Consider the following 26,855-nt stretch of genomic DNA (forward strand, 5'->3'; position numbering starts at 1 on the left):
CTTGGATTAATTTACAGCAAAATCTTAATGAACGGGAACCAATTAAGTAGTTTTCTCAATTAACCAAAATATCTAGAATCCTCAATTAATGAAAATGTTGATCTTATTTGTGTGTGTGCGCGCGTGTGCATGCGCGCGCGCGCACACACACACACACACACACACACACACCCTTTATCATTCGACAAAAATAAAGGGGTGGGGGAAACTCATGGCTTACACAGGGCTATTACCTGTTCACTTCAGTACCTCTGTAAAGTACCATCCAATGGACACTAATGTTCTTAATAAAGACCCTGAGCCACTTTAAGAACCTGACTTATTAGAGAAAGATCATAATGTCAGCTCATTCAACATACAATGGCAGAATTTTCAACAACCAAATATTGTGATTAGCCAACATGTCCAATTAAGCAAATAATCCAATGACGTAGAGGTTTTAAAAAGTTACATGTAATAAGCACATTTATTATAAATAATAGGTACTCAGACAGGAACTATCATAGTTGACATACTTGAGTACTGCATTGCTAAGTACCAGTATGACTGATTTACACAATTTTAAGTGTATTAAAGTAGGACATATAAATGTTTTGAAAAATTTTCTCTACAGATGCAGTGCCAAATTAGTAGAAGTTTGTTCCTACTTTCCTCCTTCCCTCTTTCCCTCCCTCCCTATTTCCTTTCTTTTAACATAACTTCTTGGTAATACTTCTCCCCACAACATGCAAAAAATAATCAGTATCGTGTTTCCCCGAAAATAAGACCGGGTCTTATATTAATTTTTGCTCTAAAAGACACATTAGGGCTTATGGTCAGGGGATGTCATCCTGAAAAATCATGCTAGGGCTTATTTTCCGAGTAGGTCTTATTTTCGGGGAAACACGGTACCTCTCCAAGACCATATAAAATATTTAGTTCTATTTGTTGAAAGTAGTTCCCTTCTCTTTCTCATTTATTCAGTCAAAAATGATACACTGAGCTATTGTAGAAGCTTCATGATTCTGCTTCCCACCCCTACAAAAAAGGGAAAAATGATCTTTTCAAATTAAATTCATAACATGCCATTACATTGGTTAAAATCTTTTGGCGGTTCCCCTTCACCTCTCCAGTTAAATCCACACTCATAAGATGACACATATGGCATCTTGATTATGGCCTTGCCCCTCTTTTGCTGCTTCTCTGTCCTGGGACATCCTGTGATCTCCCCTCCCTGAGCCTTCTCCAGTTCCTTCTACACAAATCTCTCTGCCTCCTTGTTTGAATATGCTGTATACTCTACCTAGACCACTTCTGTTCAGTCCTCAAGGCCTAGCCGCCCCTCCATGAATCCCCACAAGGATGTATTCAGAGCCTGCTCCCTCTGTCCCTATGAGTCCCTCTACAAGCCCATCTGGGACCTGGTTTCTTGTCCAACTGAGACTACCTTGGAGCGTAATGTTAGTAGCTTTCAATGCCTGGAACAGTGCCTGGCCCTTTCGAGCCTTCCTGACTGTTAGAAGGAATGCGTGAGTTGCTAATTTCAGTTCCACATTGTAGTTGACATATTCCAGCCTCATGCAATGAACACGGTTCTCAGGGTTGACCAGAAGGTGAAGGCTGGTCTCTCTGGAGGGCACACCAGGGCTGATACTGAGAAGGAAGTCTTAGGGTATAAAGATGTAGCTCTTACCCTTGGCCTCTCTTGCAGCTGAACTTGGTGCTTCAGATAACCTTTTAATTCCCAGTTGTTTAAACAAGTAGCACTCACAAAAAGGCTGTCCACATTTTCCACACCAGATGAGCCAAGTAATTATTGGAGACTTCAGACCTAAAAGACAGTTTCTTCTACCTTATAGCAACTCCTGCTTTCACTTGACCCATTTAATTTTGTTCCCTAAGAATAATCAAGGTGGTGGGTACTTCAAAGGGAAAATATAAAAAGGGAAGAATACCAACCCCACTTTTTTCCACCCTAAAAATACAATATCACCCTAGAGTGTGAACCTGAAATCACTGTGTCCTGCGGGGACTGCTAACTGTAGATTTCTTCACCATCTGACTGCTCACTCTGGCACTTTTCTGCCCTGATGGCCTTGCCACATTCATGAGCTTTGCTTATTGTCCTGTAAGAGTGATAGTGAAATGGAGATTTGACCCTGGAAACCCTGACTGATTTATTCTTTTGCCTTTCTAATGATTGTATATTGGTCACTCTTGGATTTTATTTCTTCCATCCTTGGTTAAAAAGCATAATTGTAGGCTCCCTTTCTGTGTGACTCTAGCCTTATGAATGACCCATGCAAATCCTGACCTCACCCTCTCTTCCTCTGCCTTTGAACTCCCCACTTTCTTCTCGGAGCCTCCTTCATCATCTCTTACCTTGTTCTCTGACATCCATGCCAGTGAGACCTTAAGACCCTCAAGGTCAGAAAAACTTACCTTTATTCTCCTTTATGCTTCAGGCCTCCAAAATATACAAAGTAATAGTGAATAGGTATCTGTTAAACTGTGTGGAACTTACCAACAACTACAGAGCCTGGCGCTTTGGGTCCCACCCTCTTCTACATCAGAGACTCTAGCTAACTGCCTGGAGCCCTGTGTGTTTACTCTGAGGATTCTGTCCTTCTCAGAGTTCAGAGTGAGCCTGGCTCTAGGTAAAGTGCCATTGTTTTAACTGTATTATTAGTTATGAAGGACTTTTTGAGGGCCATCTAAGAGCCTAATCATTAATTAAAATAACCCCAGCTAACATTTAATAAGAACTATGTGCCAGGTCCTATATTAAAGAAAACAGTTAATTCTAAGATCAACCTTAAGGGATGAGTAATGATGATATTCCCTGTTTACAGAGGAGTAGACTGAAGCTTGGAGAGGTTAAGTAACTGAAGGTCACAATGCTAATAGTGTGTTTCATTGATGGTGAGGTACATGCATTTTTCATATTTTAAGACCTTTGCAGTGGGTGTGCATCTTATGGCTGACGTGGGTTCTAATCCCTGTCAGCCTGCAGGCAGCACTTATGAGGAGGTGACACTGTCTTTGCCCATGTCAACCTGGACACAGCTGCTCATATTGTCCTTACATCACTCACTTCATTTGTGTGCATCCTTGGTACTGTGTATCTTGAATTTAGTTGCAAATAGGCTGGCTTTTAAAACAGTAAACATTTGAGCCAAGTGTGCTTGCTTTTTTCTCCATAACTCTTACAAAGCACACTCTCAGCACAGAAGAAAAATGACTGAAAATCAGACAGGCCTCTTGACAGTAATGGAATGTCGTTTGACATTAGTGGAGCAAATATTGATCACTGGAGGAATAACTACAATTCCATATTTTCTCACAGAGAAATTGCTTGGAAAGCAATTGCTTGGAAAGAAAGATACGTACAAAAAGATGAGACTGTGTTTGTGTTTTGTTACTGAGATACATGCAGAGTAAAGGGATTACTTGTCACATGTGAAAAAAATGCAACTAAAGGCAGAAGACATTGCCACATCTCTGAATAGATAAAAGAAATAAGGAAGTCACCAGAAGCTGCTGTGCATGATTCATAGGTATCTCAGGACTGTTGTTAAAGCATTGTGTCATTGTTCAAATGCAAGTGTTTTTGCCACTGGTAATAAAATAATGATTCATCTTAACAATCATTGAAATCTCGGATTCGATGAAATCCTTTAAGTGGCAGATCCAGTTTCAAATTCAAGCAGCCTAGCTCTAGAGATTTCACCCATGTCCACTACCCTCCAGGCTTTTTATCTTTACAGGAAAAAAAAAGTTTTTTTACTGAATGTAAAGGGGTTTACAAATCAAGTTTTAGAACATAGCTTGATTGATAGTGAGATGATGGTGTCTTTACTGACTGCTTATGTCATATTTAAAGTAACATCTTTCCCAACTCTCAATGCCTCATGACTTGAATTAAAATCTATTTTAAGTTAGCTACATCATAACTGATCACTAGAGAGCAAGTTGTACTATGTTTCATTCCTTGAATGCCCAACAGGGAGTTCAGGAAATGCTTCCTATCATCAAGATAATTAAAACTATCGGGGTTGGTGGAGGTACAGTGACTAGTCCCCCTCTCCCTATTCTAGTTCAAAGCTAACTGAAAAATGAACACAGGTGTCAGACAAATGGGGATTAAAACATTAGAATCATGATAAACATTCGATCAGGAGACACAGTAGAGAAGGATGTCCATGGTAGGATTGCTAATAGTTGATCCCTGGATTTTTCAGACTTTCCACCTGGCACAGTGCCACAGCCCAACAACTGAAAGAGGGGGCCTCACTACAAGGCGGGTTGCTGATCAAAATGCGTGTACCTTGTTTCCCCGAAAATAAGACCTAGCCGGACAATCAGCTCTAATGCGTCTTTTGGAGCAAAAATTAATATAAAACCCGGTCTTATTTTGCTGTAAGACCCAGTCTTATTTAATATAATATAAGACCGGTCTTATGTCTTATTTTTGGGAAAACACGGTTCTTTGAAAACAGGCTGATTTTGAAAAGAGAAAGAGGAAAATGACCGAGTAAAACACATTTGTTTCCTCCTCCATCACACACACACACACACACCACTTCACTAGGGTAGGGTTAAATGAGGGATAGGGAGGACCACCCAAGAGTTCTCGCTAGTGGGAATGCTTTCCCTTGGATGGAAACAGGAGGCCACAAGAAAGGAGGTCCTCCCTTCATAGCCACAAGCACTAGTATCAACACCATTAGGCATAGATTTCTGAGTTTTAGTGTTTCTCTCATTCTAGCTCAGGTCTGAATTACTTGGTTTGGCCAAACAGGATTGGTTGGTGGTGAGGTTGCATTTAATTTGAACAGGATAGCATCACGTTATTTTACAGTTGCATTTCACAATTTTCATTTAGTTGAATCATACCAATAGGTGTCTTTGCCTCGTTGCCTTTCACTTTGTTTAATATCTGCAAGAACAGTCTGAGTCTGTTGTTCCATCCCAGGGTAGCATTCTACTCAGAGGAAAACCTTGAGAGTTCCCATGTGGAGATTTGTCTTCTCAGTGCTTTCGATAGAAGATTATGTAGGTCAACCCTCGGAATCATGGAAAATATCTGTATGTTTTACAAATGTCTGTACGTGTATGTTATCAATCTATGGGTCTGAGTTTCTCCAGTAGATTTTTCATCATGTTGGTGTAAGTTGCTGTTTTCTGTGTCTAACCTTTTATTTTCAAATGATCTGTGATAAACCATAGTTTCTTTATGAAGGTATTCAGGTGTTGATTAAAAATACATAATTGCCTCCTCACAGGTAGCATTCTAAGAGGTGCATTTATCTATTTTGCATATATTTTTATTTTTCTACATTTGTCTAACTAGTATCTTCTTTTCTAACATAGAGCTAAAAATATAGTAGGTACACAATAAAGACATTGATTTGTTAGTTCAAGAGTGAGTCTCAAAAGAAACAGTGGGCTTTCAGGTTATAACTCTGTTTTCATTGCTTTATTCTGAACACTAAGCTGGTGAAAGTTTACTACTGTCTATAAGATAAACTATTTGTACTGAAGATGAATTTATCCCTTTACCCATGGAAAATAAAAACTGTGCAATCTTCTTGCAATTACTCTTAATTTTAAACTCTATGTAGTATATTTAGTCACTAGCTTTGTGGTGGTGAGGAGGGACCCCTTGGTAGATAATTGGAGAAAAATGTCATGCCCTGACTCCATTGTAGGGCAGGCATATGACTTCACTCCACTGAGAGGGCATCCATTTGGAGACTGAGAGAACCAGAAGATGCTTGATTTGGAGTGTGAGCAGATGGGAGCCACGCCACATATCACAGTTGGGAGTCTTTGGAACTGTTCCCTGGGCCTTTCTCCATTCCATCAAAATTCGCTTTTCACTGAGGCTGGTCTCCTTGCTCCTTTCCTTCCTCAAGTAAATGTGTCACTGCACATGTCACCTTTCCTGTTGATCCCTCTCTACCTCTCCCTTCAATTCCATATCCTTCTCTTTGGTGGCTTATGAACATTTCTCTCCTCTACTACCCCTGTGACATTCATTTGTCTGCACTGCGCAACTGTTCATTTAGATGCATGGCTTTAGATGCATTTAGATGCATTGCCATTTCATGAAGGCATGGATTTGAGCTCAGGCTTTGCCGGGAACTAGCCAAATAACCTCATGCAAGTCCATGTGTGTTATCTCCATGGCCCTCAGTTTTCTCACCTGGGAAATGATTTCCCAGGACACTTCACACTTTGGAATCTGTATTTATGAGAGCAGAAGCAGTGATACAGCTTGGTGGGGTTGAGGTTGATGTGCGTTTCCACTTGCAGTGATCTCCCTGCCGCAGAGGTGGGTCTTCTGCCTGGTTCATGTCTGCTGTTTGCCCTTCTTTCCTCTAACTTCCACTATTCTTTTTCAGGGCTGGGAGAGGGTTCTGCCCTCCTTCATCCAGACAGCAGATCACATCCCAGGTCCTTAGAAAAAAGTGCCTGGAGGGCATTCAAGGAATCACAATGTCATCACATGCTCAAACATCTCCACAATGGTGCAAGGATCACTGTGCAGATGCCACCAGCGATCGAGGGCCACTGGGTGTCCACTGGGTAAGAGGGCCAGGGCAGGAGGGGTGCCAGGCGGGATCCAGGAGCCCACTTCTATGGAAGGCCCTTAGGGTTTCTCAGATACATAGAGACTTTATATAATGTAGAATGATTTAGGTGTTGTCTAAATTCTAACTAAGAGCCAAACAATGTTTTGAAACTCTTGATAGGTAAAGAAACAGAGCTAAGTACTGTAGAAATCTTAGCTAAAGTATAGATGATATTGTACCACTGCTAACCACAGGGTGTGAGTGAATAGGTCCCTCTGTGGGACCACTTGTGTATAAAAAGAAACCATTAGCAAGTGAAATTAGGAGTCTGTGTTTCCCCAACCGTGAAACATGACTTGCAAGCTCTGATGGTCTAAATATTCCAGCCATATTCTGGTAATTTAATATATGGCTTCAGGGTTCTAAGAGTAAGTTAAAAGGTACTCATGCTACCTCTACTAGCCGGGGCGTAGTTCTTGGATTCTTTTCCAGGCTGTGGAGCTGAGATTTATCCCAGTTTGAGCTCTGGCTTATCTTCCATTAGAGCTTTTAAAAATAGCCTAGAGGCAGACCTGCAATTTTTCTCCTACCCATTAAATTGTTGAGAATTAACAAGGCTAACTCTGGGATCTGATCACTTCTCCCCTGCAGCCACTGGGTACCTTGGGGAGGGATCAAATAAATACGGAGAAGAAGAAAAAAGAATTTTATAAGATGATGAAGACCCAGAGGTTTTGTGGGTTTTTTCGTAAAAATAGCGTTTCTCAAAATAAATACATGATAAATATTTGCACATTCTTAATGTGATGTACTTTTAAACAATTTATTATTTTATTAAATATTTATTGAGTGCACAAACATTTACTGTGTGCCAAGCATTATTCTAGATTTTGTGTTTATATCAGTGAACAAAATAGACATGGTCCCTATCTTCAGGAATTTTACAAATAAATATACAAAGAAGTACTATGATGAGGGAAAAAACAACAGGTGCTAAAGGAGAATACCATGGGCCCTATTTTAGGATGGGGGTGGGGTCAGGAAAGGCTAGCAAAGAACAGGACACTTGAGTTGAGATCTGGTTGGCTATGCAAAGACTGAGGGAAGAGCTTTCCATGTGGAAGAACTAACAAAGGCTGGGTTGGAGAAAGCACTGACGCAGAGCGCTCTCAACCTGGGTGTGGTAAACCAGGGAGAACAGCCCGAAACGAGGCTGCTGAGGAAGGTGGGGACAGCTCCCAGGGCACCTTGCAGGCCAGGTCTCCTCTCTTGAGTTTAGCTTTTAATTTTAATCTAAGAGAACTGGGAAGTCATTTGAAGAGTTTTCAACAAGGGCCATGCTTAAGACATGATTCACCTCTGGCATTCTGGCTGCTGCGTGGCAAATGGATGGTAGAAAAAGTGATTTGGGGATGACCAATTAAAAGACTTCCAACAGTTCCTACTGGAGATGAAGGAGGTTCAGGTAAGGATGGTAACAGGGCTGACAGAAGTGAATGAACTTGAGATATGCTGAGCTCCGGAGGCCAAATCAGCAGATCATCTATACTTAGATAAAATATTAAAAAGAAGTGATCATCTTAGCTAAACCTCAAGGGATATTAACCACTGCTCACATTAAACTTTTCTTTCCATGGAGAAGAAATCTTGGGTCTTCTCTAGATGATGGATGCTCAAAGTACTGCTGAGAGTTTTATGTTCATATAATGTTATTTGACAACAATTGACAATCTTTACTTAGCGAAAGGTACCCACTTCAAAACTGTTTATCTTTTACCAGTTTGTTAACTAAAAAAATGGAAATGTTAGCACTTTTGAGAACCACTGGACTTTGGGATTTCAGCCCCATTGTTTAATTTGGCAAAGTTGAGTCAGCTCCAACCAGAATTATTGTGTATAATATATACGTGTATAATATAATGCATAATATATATATAATATATAATATCTGTATTATAGAGATGAGCAGAGTTATAAGACCAAACCAGAATATATACAATGTATAATATACATAATATAATTATATGTACAAAGGATGCCATACACATTTTAAGAAAGAAAAAAACTGTATTAAAATTGTAATACTCAATATTGTATCAATAACAAAAGATGAATACAAGTCACGTTTGAATTCTGCAATTATAAGAGGTGCTCAAAGTAGTTACCATCAGCATAATTTTAATAGCTTTTTCCTTTCTTAAAATATATATATTTTTTTGGACCGTGTGTGTGTGTGTGTGTGTGTGTGTGTGTGTGTGTGTGTATTTATTTATTTATTTATTAGACGTGAGCAGAGTTACAAGGCCAAAATTAATGACATAAAAGTCATGATGTAACTGAGACTAGGATCTATGTAGCAAAAGGCTATACCAAAAGATGAATTCTTTGGCCAACCCTTTAAAGAAAACCTCCACCATTTGCCTCTTGTAGATTGTGTTGCGTGTATATGAATTGATTACAATTGAAGCAGTGTGAGGAACATACCTGAGTTAAAACCTACTTAGTCATTTGTGCTCTGTAGACCTAGGCCAAGTATTCCTGGCTTAGGTATCCAGTATTTATCTAATGCCACAGCAAAAAACAAACACCACTTTGTCATTGTCAACAGCACAAAATAAAAAGAATGCTTATTTCTGTTGTTATATTAGCCTTATTTCACTGATTGCCTCTTTATTTTACTGCTAGAGGGAAAATTAATTTTGACTGGATGGGAGGGTGAATTTCTGATTGCCTCTGTGACATTTCCCCAATACTAGATGCCATTTCAGGATGATGAACATCTAGCACGTGCCTGTTCTAGACAAGGTCCATAAAACAGAAATGGTCAGGAAATGAACCATTTCTGAACTAGCATAAATATACTCTTCTTCCTTTTTCCTACCAGAAAGGAAGAAATTTCTCTGTAAGTTATGCCCATGGATGAAACTGAGGATGGCAGGTTTCTGCTCTCCTGGCTTGTTCATAAAGTAAATGAAAGGCTTTGTGGTGTAATCGATTAGGCTCACAGGCTCTGGAGCCAGACTGTTCTGGTTCATGGTCTGGCTTTGATGCTGGCTGATTGTGACCTTAGCCATGTTTTCTAATCTCTTGTGCCTCTGTTTCCCCATTTGTAAAATATGGACAATAAAAATACTCCCTGACTCATAGGCTGTTGTGAAGATTCAATTAACTGGTATCTATATAGGACTTAGAACAATGTAAGCATTTTATTATTATTACTGTAATTTAACACTGTAATGAATCTCTTTCTCATACCTTTGGGCTTAAAAAAATCTTCCTTTACCTTTTCTTCTTCAGCTGTGAAGTGAGGTCAGGCCCAGAGTTCATCACAAGGTCTTATAGATTCTACCACAATAATACCTTCAAGGCCTACCAGTTCTATTATGCTGGCAACCGCTGCACAAGCCCCACCTACACCCTCATCATCCGGGGCAAGATCCGCCTGCGCCAGGCCTCCTGGATCATCCGCGGCGGCACGGAAGCCGACTACCAGCTGCATAACGTCCAGGTCATCTGCCACACGGAGGCAGTCGCCGAGAAGCTGAGCCAGCTGGTAAACCGCACATGCCCTGGCTTCATCCCTGCCGGGGGTGCCTGGGTGCAGGATGTGCTCTACGACCTCTGGCGGGAGGAGGATGGCTGTGAGTGCACCAGGGCCGTGAACTTCGCCATGCATGAGCTGCAGCTCCTCCGGGTGGAGAAGCAGTACCTGCAGCACCACCTGGACCGCCTGGTGGAGGAGCTCTTCCTTGGCGATATCCACACTGATGCCGCCCAGCGGACTTTCTACCGGCCATCAAGTTACCAGCCTCCCCTGCAGAATGCCAAGGTACCCTGCAGCTGACTGCCCTCAGGGCCCTGAAACCTTCTCTTTGTGAAATAACATGAGGGACCTAAAGACCTGTTGTGTCAGTGGGGTTAAAGGGAACCCATGAGAGTGAGAGGGAGGGATTGCTGGGAGGTGACAGGAGTCCCAGAGGACTTCTGGGGGAGGGACACATAGCGAGGGTCAGCAGACGTGGGTTGGCCACCAACTTGCTCTGTGATGTGGGGCCCCAATTTTCCTATATGACGTGGGTGGTGGTAGTGGAGTTGGTGGTGTAGTAGGTGCTTGGGTGGTTGGTTGTCCTAGAAAATGCCTAATGCTCCTTTCAGCTTTAAAGCTCTAGGAACCTCTTCTGTGATTCTAAGACGAAAGCATGAAAAACTATGAAAATGTTCTAACCACACTTGGGAAATACATGCAAACAGAGCAGTGATCCCAGCCTTAGAGGAGGTGGGGAGGCACCGGAAGGGAAAGCGACAGTGCTGTTTGCATAGGGCTGTAGACTCCATGAATATCTCCCACCCACGTTTCTGCTTTCAGTCTTCAAAGTGACCTTCTGAGGCAGATATTACCATCGTCTTAGGCAGAAGAGGCAGCTAAGGTTCAAAGCTACTCCTGCCCAAGGTCACCTGGTTAGTTTCAGTGCCAGAATTTGTACCCAAGTCTCTTATTCTAGACCCCACATTTCTACTAAATGAAATGTAAAGTCACTGTGATCAGAAGGGAGGATAGAGGGGGGCAGGAAACAATTAAAACCTTATAATGTTCTTTTCTTGAATGATAGTCCAATAATTGTATTTGGAATTCACAAAGCATTTCCTTCCCACAGGCTCAGAATTCGTGTCAACATGTAACGCAATCGCTTCCACTGCAGCAGTTAGAGAAGCTTGAGGCAGGGAGGGCATACAGGGCTCCGAGAACGATGAGCCAGGGTGGCAGGCAGTTTTCTCTAGAGTGGCTCCCCACTATCAGATTGGCTTTTCTGGAATTCTCTCTAGAACAGCAATTCTAATAGCCAGGCACTGTTTGACTTTTGTTTGGCAGTTTATTATTATTTTTTTTAATCTTTTTTTCTTCTTAGTCCTTTGAGCTTATTCATGACTGGTGGAGAGATCACAAAGTACTTCCCCTGCCAAAGACCACTCAGTGTTATCTTCTTTTTAGCTGTGTTATTGTGAGCTCATGTAATGAAAGTCACTCTTATAATTGTCCCACTATAATTGTGGGAAATCTGCTGAGGAAGCCTGCTTGGCGGAGGCTGCTTCCTCTGGACATGGCGGGTCAGGGGTGGTCTTGTGTGTGAGGTGAGGCTGACTGAGGGTTGAGGGACCTAGACCAGGTGCTCCCGGGTTCCCCACACTCTGGTGGCTCACCAGCACGGCTCACAATGCTACTGGGTGTAGTTCTAGTGGAGAACAGGAGCCAGGTCCACCATGCTCAGAGGTGCTGAGGAGGAAAAAGTGAGTTCAGTCAGTGAGCAAGAGGACGCTGTTTATGCCTGCTTCCGGAGGTGCTTTCAGGATGGGTGAGGAGGGGGAGCCAAAGCTCTGCCTGTTCTACACATTGATACAAAGACATCAAGAGGAGAATCTTCCATAGGGTGGCACCTGGGCAAGGGCCTGGTTTCTGGAAAAACTGAAAGTAGTAATGGGCTTTTAGTTCCATCGTGGGACCTTTCCAGTTGGTAGTGTTATCCAGAGTCCATGTTGAATGCTGCAGCTAAGTAGCGCTTCTGTTAAAATCTCTGGTGTGTGATAGCAGCGGGGGAAAGGGGATTTTGATATGTACATTTGGCTTCCTCTGAGTACTGTCTAGCCAACTTTTAAATTATCTCTGGTGATAGGAGTTAAGAATGTCATGAATAAAAATGGTCCACAGATAATCCAGAAAACTCATGCGAGCCAAGAGCACCAACGCTTCTCACTCTGTACCTTTATGAAGATCTGCTAAGCCGGCAGAGTCCTTTTTTATTCCTGCTCACCCTGTAGGGGAGACACTAATGAGTAGCAAAACAGTGAAGCAAGGGGCTGAGGAAGGAGGAAAGAGAAAGGAGGCCAAGTTGCTCCAGGTGGACGCAGGGTATAGCTCTGGAACCTGGACTGTAGTCAGGACCCCTTTCTCCTGCTCCGTACCTGACCTTGGGCTGGTCGTTCGCACACATTCAAGTTCTGATTATGTTTCCTTACCTGCAGATGCTCACGTAGGCTCTTTGATCTCTTAAGCTCTTTTTAGGGCTCTAAAAAACCCTGTTAACTATAACTATTTTCTTACCTTTGTCTCTTCTCCCTCAAACTCACTGTTGTATTTCTAGTGTATGGCTCTTCAGAAAGTCTAAAAGGTAAAATGAACGTTCCTAAGACTTGTGGCTCCAGATGATTCTCTCTTACTCCCTCCCCTGGTTCTGTGGGAGAGAGTTCTCCTTCTGGTCAGCATCCCCCACGAAACAGAGCCTGTCTGTTGGGAGAGCAAAGGCATACTGTTGTGGCTCCAGGAGGAAAAGTGTCTTGAAAGTGAGTTATTAACATTGGCGTGGGGATTAAGGCTGAGAGTTATAAGGCTGACCTTCTTAGAATTTTTATACACAAAAAAGCTGAAGAGGTTCTTTTTTGTTTTTTTAAACACTGTCTGGATAAATTGGCAAGAATATAGACTTGGAGATGGTGGTCAATCCTGGAATCCAAGTCTCCTGTGGTCGTCAGCTGTGGGGCATTGGTAGTGTTATCTGACCTCTTGGACCCTTAGTTTTTCTTTTCTATAAAAGGGTAAAAATAGAAGAATTGGTTGATAAAAATAGAAGAATCGGTTGGGTTAATGTGCAGAATACTGTCTGCATCTGGAAAGGGCCCCTCCGCAGAGCTCCCTTTTCCCCTGTCCTAGACTAAGTAACCCTTCTGGGCATATGGCTCCCAGAGAAATAAGAATGACAGTTGACCAGGAGCATCAAAGTATTTACTGATGCCTAGCTGTAAAACTTTTCCTCCCATTTTCTCCTCCTTCCTCTGCTAAGGTTGTGGGAACATTTACCCAGTTTAAGAAGTAAACTCTTTAAACCCTGGGCCTGATTCCTTCATTCAAGAAATATCAATGGTGGAAAGAAGAACTTTGGATCTTAGATATTATTTAAGATGTACTGTTAAAAAAAAAAAAAAAAGAAGGTATAGAATAACATGAAAAGTATGCTACCATTGTGTAAAACTAATCATAAAAGAAGAAGAAGATAAGCTTACAAAGGAATCAGTATTTCTGGAAGGGTACATAGGAAACATGATGATTGCCTCTGAGGAAGGGGACTGAGTAGCTCGGGGACAGTCAGACAGAGACTTGTCACTGTATAGCTTTTTCTACCTTTTGCAATTTATGCCATGATCTTATATTACCTAAATACAATCGCCACATGAAATTAAAATAAATTTTAGAAAGCTAGGGCTCTAAGGCTCAGAGGAGTGCTATGGCCACAGATGAAGATGGCAGCTGGACTGGGAGGAGGACGCAGGCAAGCATCCAAGGCCGGGCATGTGCTCTCCACCACCTGGACTGCCAGCTGCGGTGGCTGAGGGGGTCCTTCGAAGGCCAGGCCCTGAGGTCTGCATGGCTGTGGGAGCTGAAAGGGCCCGTTCTTCTCTTGTTGTCCCTGGCATTGTACACCTTGGCCTGCAGTGTGCTGCAGAGTCTTCAGGAAGTTTTTAGATCCTTCCGTAGGACAGCTATGAGAAGGAATAAATGTTCTTGGCCCTTGGTGTCTTTCCAGACACTCAATGCAAAGCCCCAGGTGCTCCTTGCCTGCTGGGCCAATGGGAAGGAGTGGGGGCTGGGAGCTCATCCGGAAAGACCACAGGCCCCCCCACCCTCCTCTTTGAACTCCTTGCCTTCCCTAATTGCCAGTCCATAGAGACCTGGCTGAAAATTAGTTTAAATGCTAAATTGAGTTTGAAACCACCAGTCTCAGCCCCTCTGGAAATGGGACACCATGTAAAAATAGAAACTTTAAATCATCTTGTTTTTCTAAGCTTTATACAGCTTTGCTATGAGGTTCAGAGTCCTTTGGCAAATAAATTATGTTTGAAGGGAATCAGGTGTGCTGGGAAGATTCTCTCAGGATGAAATTGGCTACTCTTCATTTTAAAAAAGTCAAGGCCACCTAAAATAACCTTGAGAGAAGACGTTTTGCCTAAATTGAGTTTAACATTTGGTCAACCATTATCCTCTGCCTAGATTCTTGTGCAGTTGGAGGGTTAGCGAGGCGCATTTTTTCCCGTGGTAGAATTAAATAGTAATTAAAAGCGAATGATTGCTGGGAACATTGGCAACACCAAAGCCTCAGGATCAGACTTGTAGGCCAATAGAATTGGTCTTTCTACAAAATCATGCACTGATTTAGCCACACGGTTGTAAATCAAAGGGTTTGTCAGAAAACCAGACAATTTTCCCCAAGTCATGTATCTTAAATATTCTGCCCCAGCTTGCTAACAGCAGTGGGGCTACACGTTGGAGGAAGAAAAGCACCAAATATTTTTAGGAGTAGCTGGGCACTATAGCTGAAAAAGATATTACTGTATTTCCCGAAAATAAGACCTAGCCTGACAATCAGCTCTAATACGTCTTTTGGAGGAAAAATTAATATAAGACCCAGTCTTATTTTAGTATAATATAAGATCAGGTAATATAATATAATACCACGTCTTATATTAATTTTTGCTCTAAAAGACACAATAGAGCTGATGGTCTGGCGAGATCTTATTTTTGGGGAAACACGGTACTTGTGCGTGTTCTCTCTTGAATTCTGTAGAAACTTAGACTGTGAACGAACGAGCACTGGTTTCTGAGGGATCTTGTCTCTCCAAGTCTTTTCAGAGTATGTGAAAAATACTGTAAGACTTTCTGATATCTGTGACATCAGAAGGACTTTGGACCAGGTGGCCACGGGCAGGATACTTTTCAGCCCAGCTCCAGCAGACAAGTCTGCAGCAGGAAGGGGCCCCTCTTAGGCATGTGCTTGGTGTGGCTCCTGGGTGGGAGGGCAAGTGGGTGTCGCAGGAGTAACGGTGGAAGGAACCAGGTGATCATGGAAGAATTCGTGTCCCTTCTCTTTCTGCCAGTGTAGGGAAGGATGGGGTTGCAGAGGTGATGGGAGATGGAAGAGGTGGTAGAGGACGAGGAGGTTCAGGGAGTCTTGACCTAAAATGGTTTCAGGTGCCCATCTTACGTTAAGGATGACTCCTAAGGAAACGGTCATCCTGTTCGCTGGGGCTGGGTGTTTTAACTTTAAGTCAGCAAATCTGGCTTGTCATATGAAATTGGGGTTGGATGCTGGGGTCTTGACTCTGAAAGGCTTGCTTGTGTGGGCATTTTATGTGGTCCAGGGTATGCAGTGTCACACAATTGCTGCATTACGCAGATGCTGGCATACTCTTTTAGTGCAGAAATAAGTTTTTGTATTTCTTGATTCCAGAGTATTTCAGTAAATACACAGACATGCAAAGTTGCTTTATTTAAGGAGTTAGCAGACCAGGAAATACTTGTTGTCAGGGACAATGTAAGTGGTAAACATTTCATCCCTTAAAAGGCGAGAAAGCTGAGAGGACAGACAGAGTGAAAGCTGAGCAAGCAGGAAGTCAACCATTTAAAAGGCGGTATTAAGTCCCTACTCTGTGGGAGTACTGGCTACACACCATGGAGAGAGGACGAGGAGAAACAGGCCAAACTGTGGAGTCTGCTGCATTTACAGCATATTTAGTTATTAAAATGAGACTGTTTTTAACTATATGACTTTAAATTAATAGGAAAACAAACAAGTAAGAAACATAAATAAAATTTTTCTTCTGGAACCGTTTTAAAGACATTTCTATTAAAGAACCAGTTTGTTATGTTTCTTTTTATCTAGCTGTTGAGTCTGTACATAGTGTGTATATACAGGCAAGGTGGAGGCAAATTTATCTTTTGTGTGATTTGCTGATGCTCATAAAACAAAAAAGGCCTTTGTGAGCTAACTTCTTAGATTCTAAACTTCTTAGAAAGCCCATTTCTGGAAATGCAGTGTTGCTCCTGAGGGCAGACAGACTGCCAGTTTCTGGAGGTGGCCACAGTTAGCTGCATTATTTCAAGCTATAGTTAAAAGACACCCAACATATCTGGCCATGGCTATTCACCCTACTTCCTTCGGAATGTGGAATCATCACAATCCCTTTAAAAGGTGGTCAAAATGAGCCTGGAATCATAAACTCTCAGGATCCCAGATCTGAAAAGCACGCCAAGAGGCCCCTCCCAGTAAGCTGGTCAACTCTCATCATTTGTGATAAATGCTGCCCTACTCTGTTCATATTTTTAAATATCCAATGACATGTTTCTATGAATTAATCTGTCGGTTCAGAGCCTTTATTATACGCATTGCACTCTCCTAGATGTCATGGGAAATATGAAAAAGAGAGAGCACATTGGTCTCGGCCTCAAAGCACTTACAATGAAATGGAGAAGATACGGGAAGGATATATGTGCAGGAATACCTTAATAGGAATTTCGTCAAACACATGGTGAATTACAGTTGTGAAATATAAGTTTTCAATGTTTATCATTAGCCGTGGCAGTTTTCTTCCTGAGAAACACTAATGTGTTCTTTATCCCATGGAACAAACTGTGAAAGGAACTTTCTGTCATCTATTCCCATTTCTCCTCCTCCTTGAACAAAATTTTTAGCCCAAGAAATGTTTTATTCAGCCTTCTTCTCTAGTTGATCTATTCACAACAAGATTATATCAAGTAATTTCTTCCATTCTGGGAAGATGCTGGAAACAAGTGGATACTGTCAGCAGATGTTGTTGACAAACCAACTGTCCCAGAAATAAATGTTGGCAGAGAACAGGAGAAATCCTGGAGAATCCCTATCAGTCATCAGCCAGAGAAGATCTTTTCCAGGGACTGGAGTCCTTCATAGGGATACATGTGTTCTTTGCAGGACCTCGGCCTAAGAGGCAGCCTGGGGCCAGGAAGTAGCACTCAGCAAGCCTCAAAACCAAATTATGTTTCCAGTTTCTACTTTTGGCTTATAAAGTAATCTGGGCCACATTATTCTCTCACTCTGTGCCTTGGTGGTCTCATCTGTAAAGTGTACACATGGTCTCTTTTGGAGGCTGTAAAGCTTAAGGAGATGATGTACTTGAACTTTCTCAGAATCAAATGTCCTGTCCATGCAAGCTGTGGTTATTTAACATGTTACCTGGGCTCTGGGCAGGAATCCGAAAGGAGAGTGGGCAAAACCCCACTCTTTGCCTAGAACACTGCTCACTTATAAAGTTTAAGGGTGAGTTTTTCACTTTTAGAATAAGCTTGATTTTCCCCCCAAGAGATTGTCTAAGGATCTTTCACTCCTCCCCTCCCCCTTTGGAATTAAAGCTTTTTATAGTTGGTGTAAAGAATAGCAACAAGGAAACACACTTTGGTCCCTCTGCTTTAACCTTCAGAGCTTCCGTGTACAGAAACTCTGACTTTAAAATAGCACTTTCCGAGATTCAGGGGAAGGGAGTGATGTAGAAGCCTGATTGAAGCCTGAAGTGGACAGCTTCTCAGATGACAATCGTGTCAGAGCATGGACAAAAAAAACAAAGAGTGACTTTCATAAAACAGATAATATTTCATAGCATAAATCACTCTTCATGTTGAAAAACTTCCCATTTATTAATCTTGAAAGGCTACTTTCTATTTAAGAAAAGCATCTTGGAAAAGAGAAACATTAGAGCCAATACCGTATATAGGTTTTAATTTCTGCTTCCTATAGTTGTTCCTATAGGTATTTTGGGTTTTATTCAAGCCAAGGATAGTGGGAATTAGAGCATAAATTAAATTTTTAAAAAATATGTCTGCAAAACAGAGAGGAACAGAGAAGCATTCCCCTTATCCAACCATAGCTAACCCATCCCCTTGTTGACAGTATCTAGGGGGTCCAAAGGCCCACCCTTAGTTATGACATCTTTGGTTTCTTAATGCCAGCTAGAGAGTTGTTTTAAAAAGAGTTGTTTTTAAAAGTTGCTCAACAGCAACAATCCTATTAACAAACGGGCAAAGGACTTGAATAGACATTTCTCCAAAGAAGATACACAAATAACCCATAAGCCCATGAAAAGATGCCCAACATCATCACTCATCATTAGGGAAATGTAAATCAAAACTACAAATACCACCTTATGCCCACTAATGGCTATTAGAAGGAAAAATAACAGTTGTTGGCAAGAATGTAGAGAAGTTAGGACCCTTGTGCATTGCTGGTGGGACTGTAAAATGTTGCAGCTTCTGTGGAAAACAGTATGGCAGTTCCTCAAAAAGTTAAACGTAGAATCACCATTTGATCCAGCAATTCTAGTTCTGGGTATATACCCAAAAGAATTGAAAGCTGGGTTTAGAATAGATTGTATACCCATGCTCATAGTATTATTCACAATAGCCAAAAAGTGGAAGCAACCCAAGTGTCCATCAACAGATTAATGAATAAACAAAATGTGGTGTATACATGCAGTACAATATTATTCAGCCTTAAAAAGCAAGGAAATTCTGCAATAGGCTACAAAATGGATGAACCTCAAGGACATTACGCTAAGTGAAATAAGACAGTCACAAAGAGGACAAATATTGTATGATCCCACTTACATAAGGTACCTAGAATAGTCATAAAGTCATAGAGCCAGAAAGTAGAGTGGTGGTTGGCAAGGGCTGAGTGGTGATGGCTGGGGTTGGGAGGGGAGTTACTGTTTAATGGGTACTGAATTTCAGTTTGGGAAGATAAGAAAGTTCTGGAGATGGATGGTGGTGGTTCTTGCAATGTGAATGTACTTTGTACCACTGAACTATGTATGCACTTAAGATGGTTAAGATGGTAAGTTTTACATTATGTATATTTTACTACAATAAAATAACGTAACTAGTTTAGAAATTCAGAAAGACCAATACTTAATGGCTAGTTTCCTCTCTACCTAAATTCTCACATTGCCCAACTGACGGACTGCAAGCTCCCCCATAATTACCTGATCTGCTTTTGTCTGCTGAAGAACAGAAACACTTCAGCCCAGGACCATCATTCACCTGAAGCAACCACAGTTCGTCTTAGAGCTCAGGACCCCTGCTCTGTTGTTCTTAAAGGAAAGTACCGTGAACATCAGGTGCTACCTTGCTGGGTGTGGCACCTTTCTGGAACAGCCTGGGCCTGATAACTGTGCCCACCTCCCCTCACCAAGCCTGTTTCTTGTCTATGATGTTATACTTAAATCGTATTAACGTCCCATCCCAGATTTTGAGTGTCAGAACCCACTTTTAAGGTAAAAAGTTTGGAACCTTCACCTCTTGGTGGTTTACTAAGAAAATACATAAAGGTAAAATTACTGAATTCAGTAATGCTTTCTTTTAACTAAATTGGTATCTTATTTAACGCTAATGTGCATTTGAAAGATAGTGGCACATATAGCAAGAGACAGGACATTTATTTAGTCTTCCTCCAAGTGTTGTGCATACATGTGATCCCACTTCCTGCTCCATCACTGAGAAACCTCTCCCCACAGTGGTTCTGGGTGCACTGAGTAGGAACCACCTTAATCTGCTGCTCATTTCTTGCAATAGTTATGCAAGTATAACAATCCCCGTTTTATGTATGAGGACGTTGAAACATAGAGATTAACAACTTGCCTAAGGTCACCAGCTGCTAAGGGGCAGTCACTGCTGAAAGCATGGGCCTGTGCATGGTTTTCAGGACCTGGCCAGAACCATCTTTCTGTGCAGTTAAGCACAGCCCTAATGTGCAGGTGTTCTTCCCTCTGTGTTTTCTCACTGTACCTTTTAGACAGCAGCTTGCTGCTGACCACAGGCTGCTGGGCAGTATCTCCTGTGTGCCCCCAGAGCCCTTTGTAGGAAATCACAGGCCCACAAATGCATTGGGACCTAGGTCAGTGAATCCTCTGTCTTCATCTCACTCTGCAGCTGTCCATTTGATCTCATCGTCTGTAAGCTGCAAACATTGCTAGGAAGGAAGTCTTCTCTCCCATGAGTTATAACTCTCACTCATCTAATGAACATGGCAACAAGTGAGTGAGCATTGAGTTCTCCTTGGAGGAGAATGTAGGGGGCTGACAGCTGGAAGGCCTTCTCCTCTGATGCTCCACTGCTCTCAGAGATGGTCAAACATTTAACTCAACAGCAGCCACAGCAATATCACACTGAGTCAGTGCTAGAGATGAAAAGACCCTGAAGGTATGGATTCCTGACTTTAGAAAACAAATGCATGCAAGCCCAGACTGCCTACTCTCCAGCAAGCTGCTGCACCATATGGTCCCCTGGGCAGGGGAGCGCAGGGCTGGGGTTCAAGTGCTGTCCCCCTGAACACTGAGCCTCAGCTGTCATGTTACAATAGCACTGATCAGATTTGAGTCATGCTTCTAGCCTGGCCAATGCCTATTAGCCCAGCCAGCTGTACAGCCCTCTGTGTGAGAGGGAGAATAGCAGAGACATCGATGGTCCCCACATCCAGGCGAGGCAGGCCCTGGCTCCCAAGTATCCTGTGACTTAGATCAAACAGCTGGGCAATGACAGGTATGGCCAAGAACCCCGCACTCCTGTCCTCTTGACTTCAGCTTTATTATTTTTATTTATTTTATTTATTTATTTTTTGTGTGTGTGAGCCCTGAGCTTTCCAGGCCACCAGCATTTATGTGACTAATAGCCTCTGGCCATCCTACTCTTAGGAGGTTTTCTAAGCCACAAACCTAGACAGCCCTTGTTCCAGCATCTGTGTTAGTGTTATAAAGCAGACTCACCAAGAGAGGCGCTCCTGAAAGACCCAGCCGCAGCTTCTTGCACTCGTTAAATGGCTTAAAGCCATAAAGCAGGAAGCATATTAAGAGTCCATAAACCTTCCAAACCCTGAGGCCAGCAGCCACAAATGGATGACAGGTGTGTCTGCCCACTTCTCAGAGGCTTTGCTCTTGCCTTATTTCGGGTCTCCTCCTTCACTTCCTCCTTTGAAAGGACCCCTGCCTTTACTAGACAGCTCCCTTTCTTATCCACAGCAATTGGATGCTGTCTTTTTATTTTTTTATTTTATTTTATTTTATTTTATGTGTTTCATGTTGTTTTTAATGAAAAAAATCTAATTGTGGTAAAATACATATAACATAAAATTTACCATCTTAACTATTTTAAAGTGTACAGTTCAGTGGTATTGAGTGCGTCGATATCCTTGTGAAACCATTACCGTCATCCATCCACAGAACTTTTTCATTTATCCAAAACTGAAACTCTGTACTCATTAAACACTAACTCCTCATTTCTCCTCCCCCCAGCCCTTGACACCAACCATTCTGCTTCCTATCCCTATGAATTTGACTACTCTTAAGTCCCTCATCTAAGTGGTATCACACAATATCATCTAAGTGGTATCACCCTTTGTGTCTGGTTTTCACTCAGCCTAATGTCTTCAGGGTTCATCCATGTTGTAGTATCTGTCAGAATTTCCTTTGCTTTAGATTTAATGATATTTCATTGTATGGATAGACCACATTTTGTTTATCCATTTGTCTGTCTATATACATTGGGTGGTTTCCATGTTTTGGCTATTGTAAATAATGCAGCTATGAACATGGGTGAAAAAATATCTCTTTGAGACCCTGGTTTCAATTCTTTTGGGTATAAATCAGAAATGAAATTGCTGGATCATATAGTAATTCTTTTCCAGAGCAGCTGCACCATTTTACATTCCCATTAGCAGTGCCTGCACAAGGGTTCTCCACATCCTTGTCAACAACTTATTTTCTGTTTTTTTGTGTTTTTTTTTTACAGTAGCCATACTACTATGAGTTGATGCCAGCCCTTCGTTTCGAAAGCGTGTCCAGCACTTGTGATTTGAAAATGTAATAGGATTCTAAAGAGAGTCCACATCATAGCTGAAATATGTAGGCAAGTTTCTAATGTCAGCCAAACACGTGTGAACTTGTGAGCGAGTGCCCGTGCACGCACACACATGCACACCCTCTGTGGCCCCTAGTGTGGCTCCAGGTGTCTCTTGGGTACCCAGGTCACAAGTGATGGTGCCCAGGGTCCTCACCCACCCCTGCTGTGGTGAGCCCCATTTGCAGAAAGCATGTATACACTGCTCTTCCATGAAAACAGGACTCTACTTGTGTTTGTTTCTTGACTGCAGAACCACGACCATGCCTGCATAGCCTGTCGCATCATCCACCGGTCAGATGAGCACCGCCCACCCCTTTTGCCCCCCAAAGCTGACCTGACTGTTGGTCTGCATGGCGAGTGGGTGAGCCAGCGCTGTGAGGTTCGGCCCGAAGTCCTCTTCCTCACGCGCCACTTCATCTTCCACGACAACAATAACACCTGGGAAGGGCATTACTACCACTACTCCGACCCTGTCTGCAAGCATCCCACCTTCACCATCTATGCCAAGGGCCGCTACAGCCGGGGCGTGCACTCCTCCAGAGTCCTGGGAGGAACGGAGTTTGTGTTCAAAGGTAGGGCTCCTGCCTCAGGTCCTAACATAGCAGCCCAACGGGTGAGGGACACCGAGCAGTTTTTTGACATTTTTTTGTTGAGGTTTCTACCTGAGGGAAAGGGCCTCTTTTCTGCTAGAGATGTTGGGGAAGAGTATTGGGAACGCTTTCTGCCCCAGGGTCGTCATTTACAATAGCCTCTGAGGTCCGCTCTGCTCAGAACTGGGCCAGCCAGGGTAGACGGCTCAGCCTGCAGGCTGTGGTGCTAGGGAGCCCACGCCACTGTGAACAGTGTCAGATGTGTCCAGGACTATGTTCCTAGGAATGAAATCTCAAGTCTACACATTTCCTTTTTGTGTACAGTTCCTGGTGGATTCTGAACTACCCCTGTGGTAACATCACAGGTACTGCATGCACCATGCTTTCTTTAGTGGGCAATAAAGAGCCGGTGTTAGGTATACCTCAGAATTGTCATTTCCTATGCCAAAGTTGTGCTGCACTGAGAAATTGACAGGTGCTCGAAGGTGGGAGGTTTAGGATACACAATGAGTGAGGAAGGTAAGGGATGAGTATTTGCTGAGCTATTATCAGGAAGGGAGGTCTTATGGTATCTATGTCATGCTTTCTTTTCTTTTTTTTTTTTTTAATTTGTACATCTTTGTAAGGTGGTATCAGCCCTGTCGTGGTGTGGCCAAGACGGTCGGCCTGGACACGAGGTGTGATCGCTTCCAGGATAGCATTCCATGGTTTAGTCTATTGAGTATAAAGTATTTATGCTAACCCACATAAGTCCTAAGGCATCTTAGCCCTCCTCTCAGGAAGGAAGGTTTGCTCCAGGAAGAGTGAACCTTTGATAGTTGTAGCCAAGAGAACAGCCATATTAATCTGATTCAATCCCAAAGGTCTTGTGGTATACACAGAACACAGTCCCCTGGGAGGGCCTTCAAAAGGGATCCTCTCCAAGTGCTTGGATTTGTACTTAATATATCTACTCATATTTTTCTTGCTTGCATCCTAATTTATGTTTGTTGCCTGATTTATGGGCCAGTATTAATTTACAAGATTTCTAACTAGTATAGGTGTCTGACACCAAATCTATTTAAAAACCTCAAAACCTTTTCATAAACACAAAATTCTAGTTTTATTGAGTATTTTGTCCATCCCAAAGAGTGTCACCAAAGGGGACTTCTTGGAGACACTTAGTGAGAAAGGTTAATTTCATTATAACACGTGCAATCAATTGCAATCTGGGCTCAGCATTTATATGCCAAACGTAGTAGGTTTATTCTTATCACACCTGCATGTGATAGTCATTCAGAGCAACTCATTGATCTTTCCACCTGACAATGCTGTTACGTAGGCTGGAGTCAGATGGGGGGGTATAAGGGTTATTTTTAGAACAGAAAGCCTTGTGGAGATGGAGTGCTGCCAACAGTTGCCCTGTGGCTTTCTGCACTGCACGCTCACTCCCTTAGTCATGGTACTCTCCTCTCTCCTTTGCAGTGAATCACATGAAGGTCACCCCCATGGATGCAGCCACAGCCTCACTCCTCAATGTCTTCAATGGGAACGAGTGTGGGGCCGAGGGCTCCTGGCAGGTGGGCGTCCAGCAGGATGTGACACACACCAATGGCTGCGTGGCACTGGGAATCAAACTACCTCACACAGAATATGAGATCTTCAAAATGGAACAGGATGCCCGTGGCCGCTATCTGCTGTTCAATGGCCAGAGGCCCAGTGATGGGTCTAGTCCGGACAGGCCTGAGAAGAGAGCCACATCCTACCAGATGCCCTTAGTCCAGTGCGCTTCCTCTGTGCCCCGAGCTGAGGACTTCTCTGAGGACCACAGGGCTCACCAATATGGGAGCCAGGCATCTGCGAGGAGCCCTTGTCCTCAGTTCCTTGCTGCACTCACCTGCCTTTTGACTCTGCTGCACTGGAATGTCCTCAGATAGAAATTTTTTAAAAGTTATATATTTCCAAAACAGGATTCCTTTCAATTGACAGATTTTTCCTTACGAAAAGAAAGGACACTTCTTCTTTTGGTGCACTTGAGAGCCCAAGAACTGTCGTTCCTTTTCTTCTCTGCCTCGCCCCTCCCTCCCAGCCTGAGTCATGAGCAGCTCTGTTTGAAGTTTCTGCCTTGAACTCTGTCCAGTCAGATCCCTGGCCTGGGCACCTTCACAATAGTAATTGCACTTTAAGACCACAGTGTGTTTTGGTCTAGTGTGTTTGGTAGAGGGAGCAGGGTGAGAGCTAGGTCCTCTTCTTTTCTTCCTCTTAATTATTATATTTCTGAGTTGAACTTAGAAGAAACAAATAACAAGCTACAGCTTTTCCTGCCATTTTACTGTGGTTGCTTCCTGTCCTCCTTTGAAACTGTTTTGTTGTCTGAGTTTTACAACCTGGAATTCAGTGCAGAGTTGGTTTGAAACTGTGATCAAGACACCGTTTATTAATAAAGAAGAGACTTGGGTGTAGATATGTACATAGGAAAAGACACCCGGGTTAGCATAACCACCTTGACAGCCTTTATGCAAAAAAGGAGAGAATCCAAACTTTCAAATGTTGAGTGGAATAGTACCTATAATTAAAGTTTCAAAGTAATTTAAACTATTGTTGTTTTAGCTTGTTGGGAAAAGAGATGGTGGTTAGATGCTGGTTTCTGGGTGGTTGGGGAATGCATGCTGCTTTCCTACCTGCTCTGGAGACAAGTGTGGCCAAGCAAATATCAAAAGCAGTTTTGTTACCAGATAGGTAGGGGCAGTGATGCATGGGATGAGGATCATATGTTAAACATGAATGAGAGAGTCTCCTTAGTGCCCTTGATTCCGTAGTTTTCTCTCCATGGAACTCTCGTCCTAACTTAAGCTGTCTCTGGTCAGGGGTGAGCAGTACTGGCAGTTCTGCTGCCTTCAAAGATGAATACTCAGAGATCACACTTTGGTGTTTAAGGGCCTGGCTACTCAAAGAGTGCAGTGGGGGCTACCAAGCTAGGTGCTCCAATTGGCCCTCGGCTTGCATGAAACCCAGGCTTTGTGTACAGTCTCCTTACCATTGGACATGCCTGCTTGACTCAGTTTCTGTCCTGCCATTGCACTGGCTCTGTCACTGCAGAGTCTTAGGGTCACCTTAAGCAGACTAAGTGAACTTTGTTCTCACAGACATCAGGAGGGGGCATGAGTCATGTCTGCCCATTACTTTGGATTATTACAAATGGTGCTATCTGAACACCAAGTGTTACTGCCAGTAGAGACTGATGGAGGGAAATGGTGAGTAACTGAAATCTTGGATGTAACTAAAAGTGAACATGGAAACCAAGATCAAGGTCAAGAGTCATACTTGTATTTAAGAAATAAATTTATGAAATGCTATAGCATTCGATGTGGTGTTAAGTTATAAGGATGGCATGCAGTACCAATGTGCTTTATTTCAGATTATATTTTAAGTGTGTTGCATACTGAGGGGGGTTATTCGAATGAAAATACTAACTTAATGTCTGCCAAGTTTAATAAACAAAGATGTCAAAAATACTCCCACAAAATAACATTTTACCTGTGGATCTATTTAATTAATACTAATGCTATCTTTAAAGGATATAATAAAATTATGTGAAAAACTATGTTCACTGCTAAAGAATACCTCAGTGATTTACTATAAAAGTAGTAGATTGATAGTCACTTGAGTCATAGCCACTCATCTAAACTTAGCTTTTCACACTTTTAAAAAGCATACTACATAAGAGTATACACATACATATATACATCAACCTAAATATTTAGATATCAACATGTACACAATGTACGATATATATATATATATATATATATATATATATATATATATAACCTTAGGGATGACATGAAATGCAGAGAATGACCAATATATTTTATTCATAAATTGGTGACACAATTAGATTTGTGCCTGTAGCTTGCTTTATCACCCACATATATCACATCTTATCTTGCTTATGTCATGTTAACTATAAGTGCCTGTAAAAGT

General features: G+C 42.3%; 1 protein-coding gene across 1 annotated transcript in view; it reads left to right on the plus strand.

Moving 5' to 3' along the window:
* The window catches only part of APCDD1 (APC down-regulated 1), a 33,368-nt gene extending 6,893 nt beyond the window's left edge, over window positions 1-26,475 (plus strand). Inside the window, exons 2-5 of the mRNA XM_019712605.2 lie at window positions 6,387-6,570; window positions 9,855-10,386; window positions 22,553-22,874; window positions 24,357-26,475. Of these exons, the coding sequence (XP_019568164.1) occupies window positions 6,387-6,570; window positions 9,855-10,386; window positions 22,553-22,874; window positions 24,357-24,808 (1,490 nt within the window). The 3' untranslated portion in view covers window positions 24,809-26,475. The remainder of the gene's footprint in view (window positions 1-6,386; window positions 6,571-9,854; window positions 10,387-22,552; window positions 22,875-24,356) is intronic.
* Window positions 26,476-26,855: the final 380 nt, after the last annotated feature.

The sequence above is a fragment of the Rhinolophus sinicus genome, linkage group LG09, assembly GCF_036562045.2.
Source record: "Rhinolophus sinicus isolate RSC01 linkage group LG09, ASM3656204v1, whole genome shotgun sequence".
Taxonomy (NCBI): domain Eukaryota; kingdom Metazoa; phylum Chordata; class Mammalia; order Chiroptera; family Rhinolophidae; genus Rhinolophus; species Rhinolophus sinicus.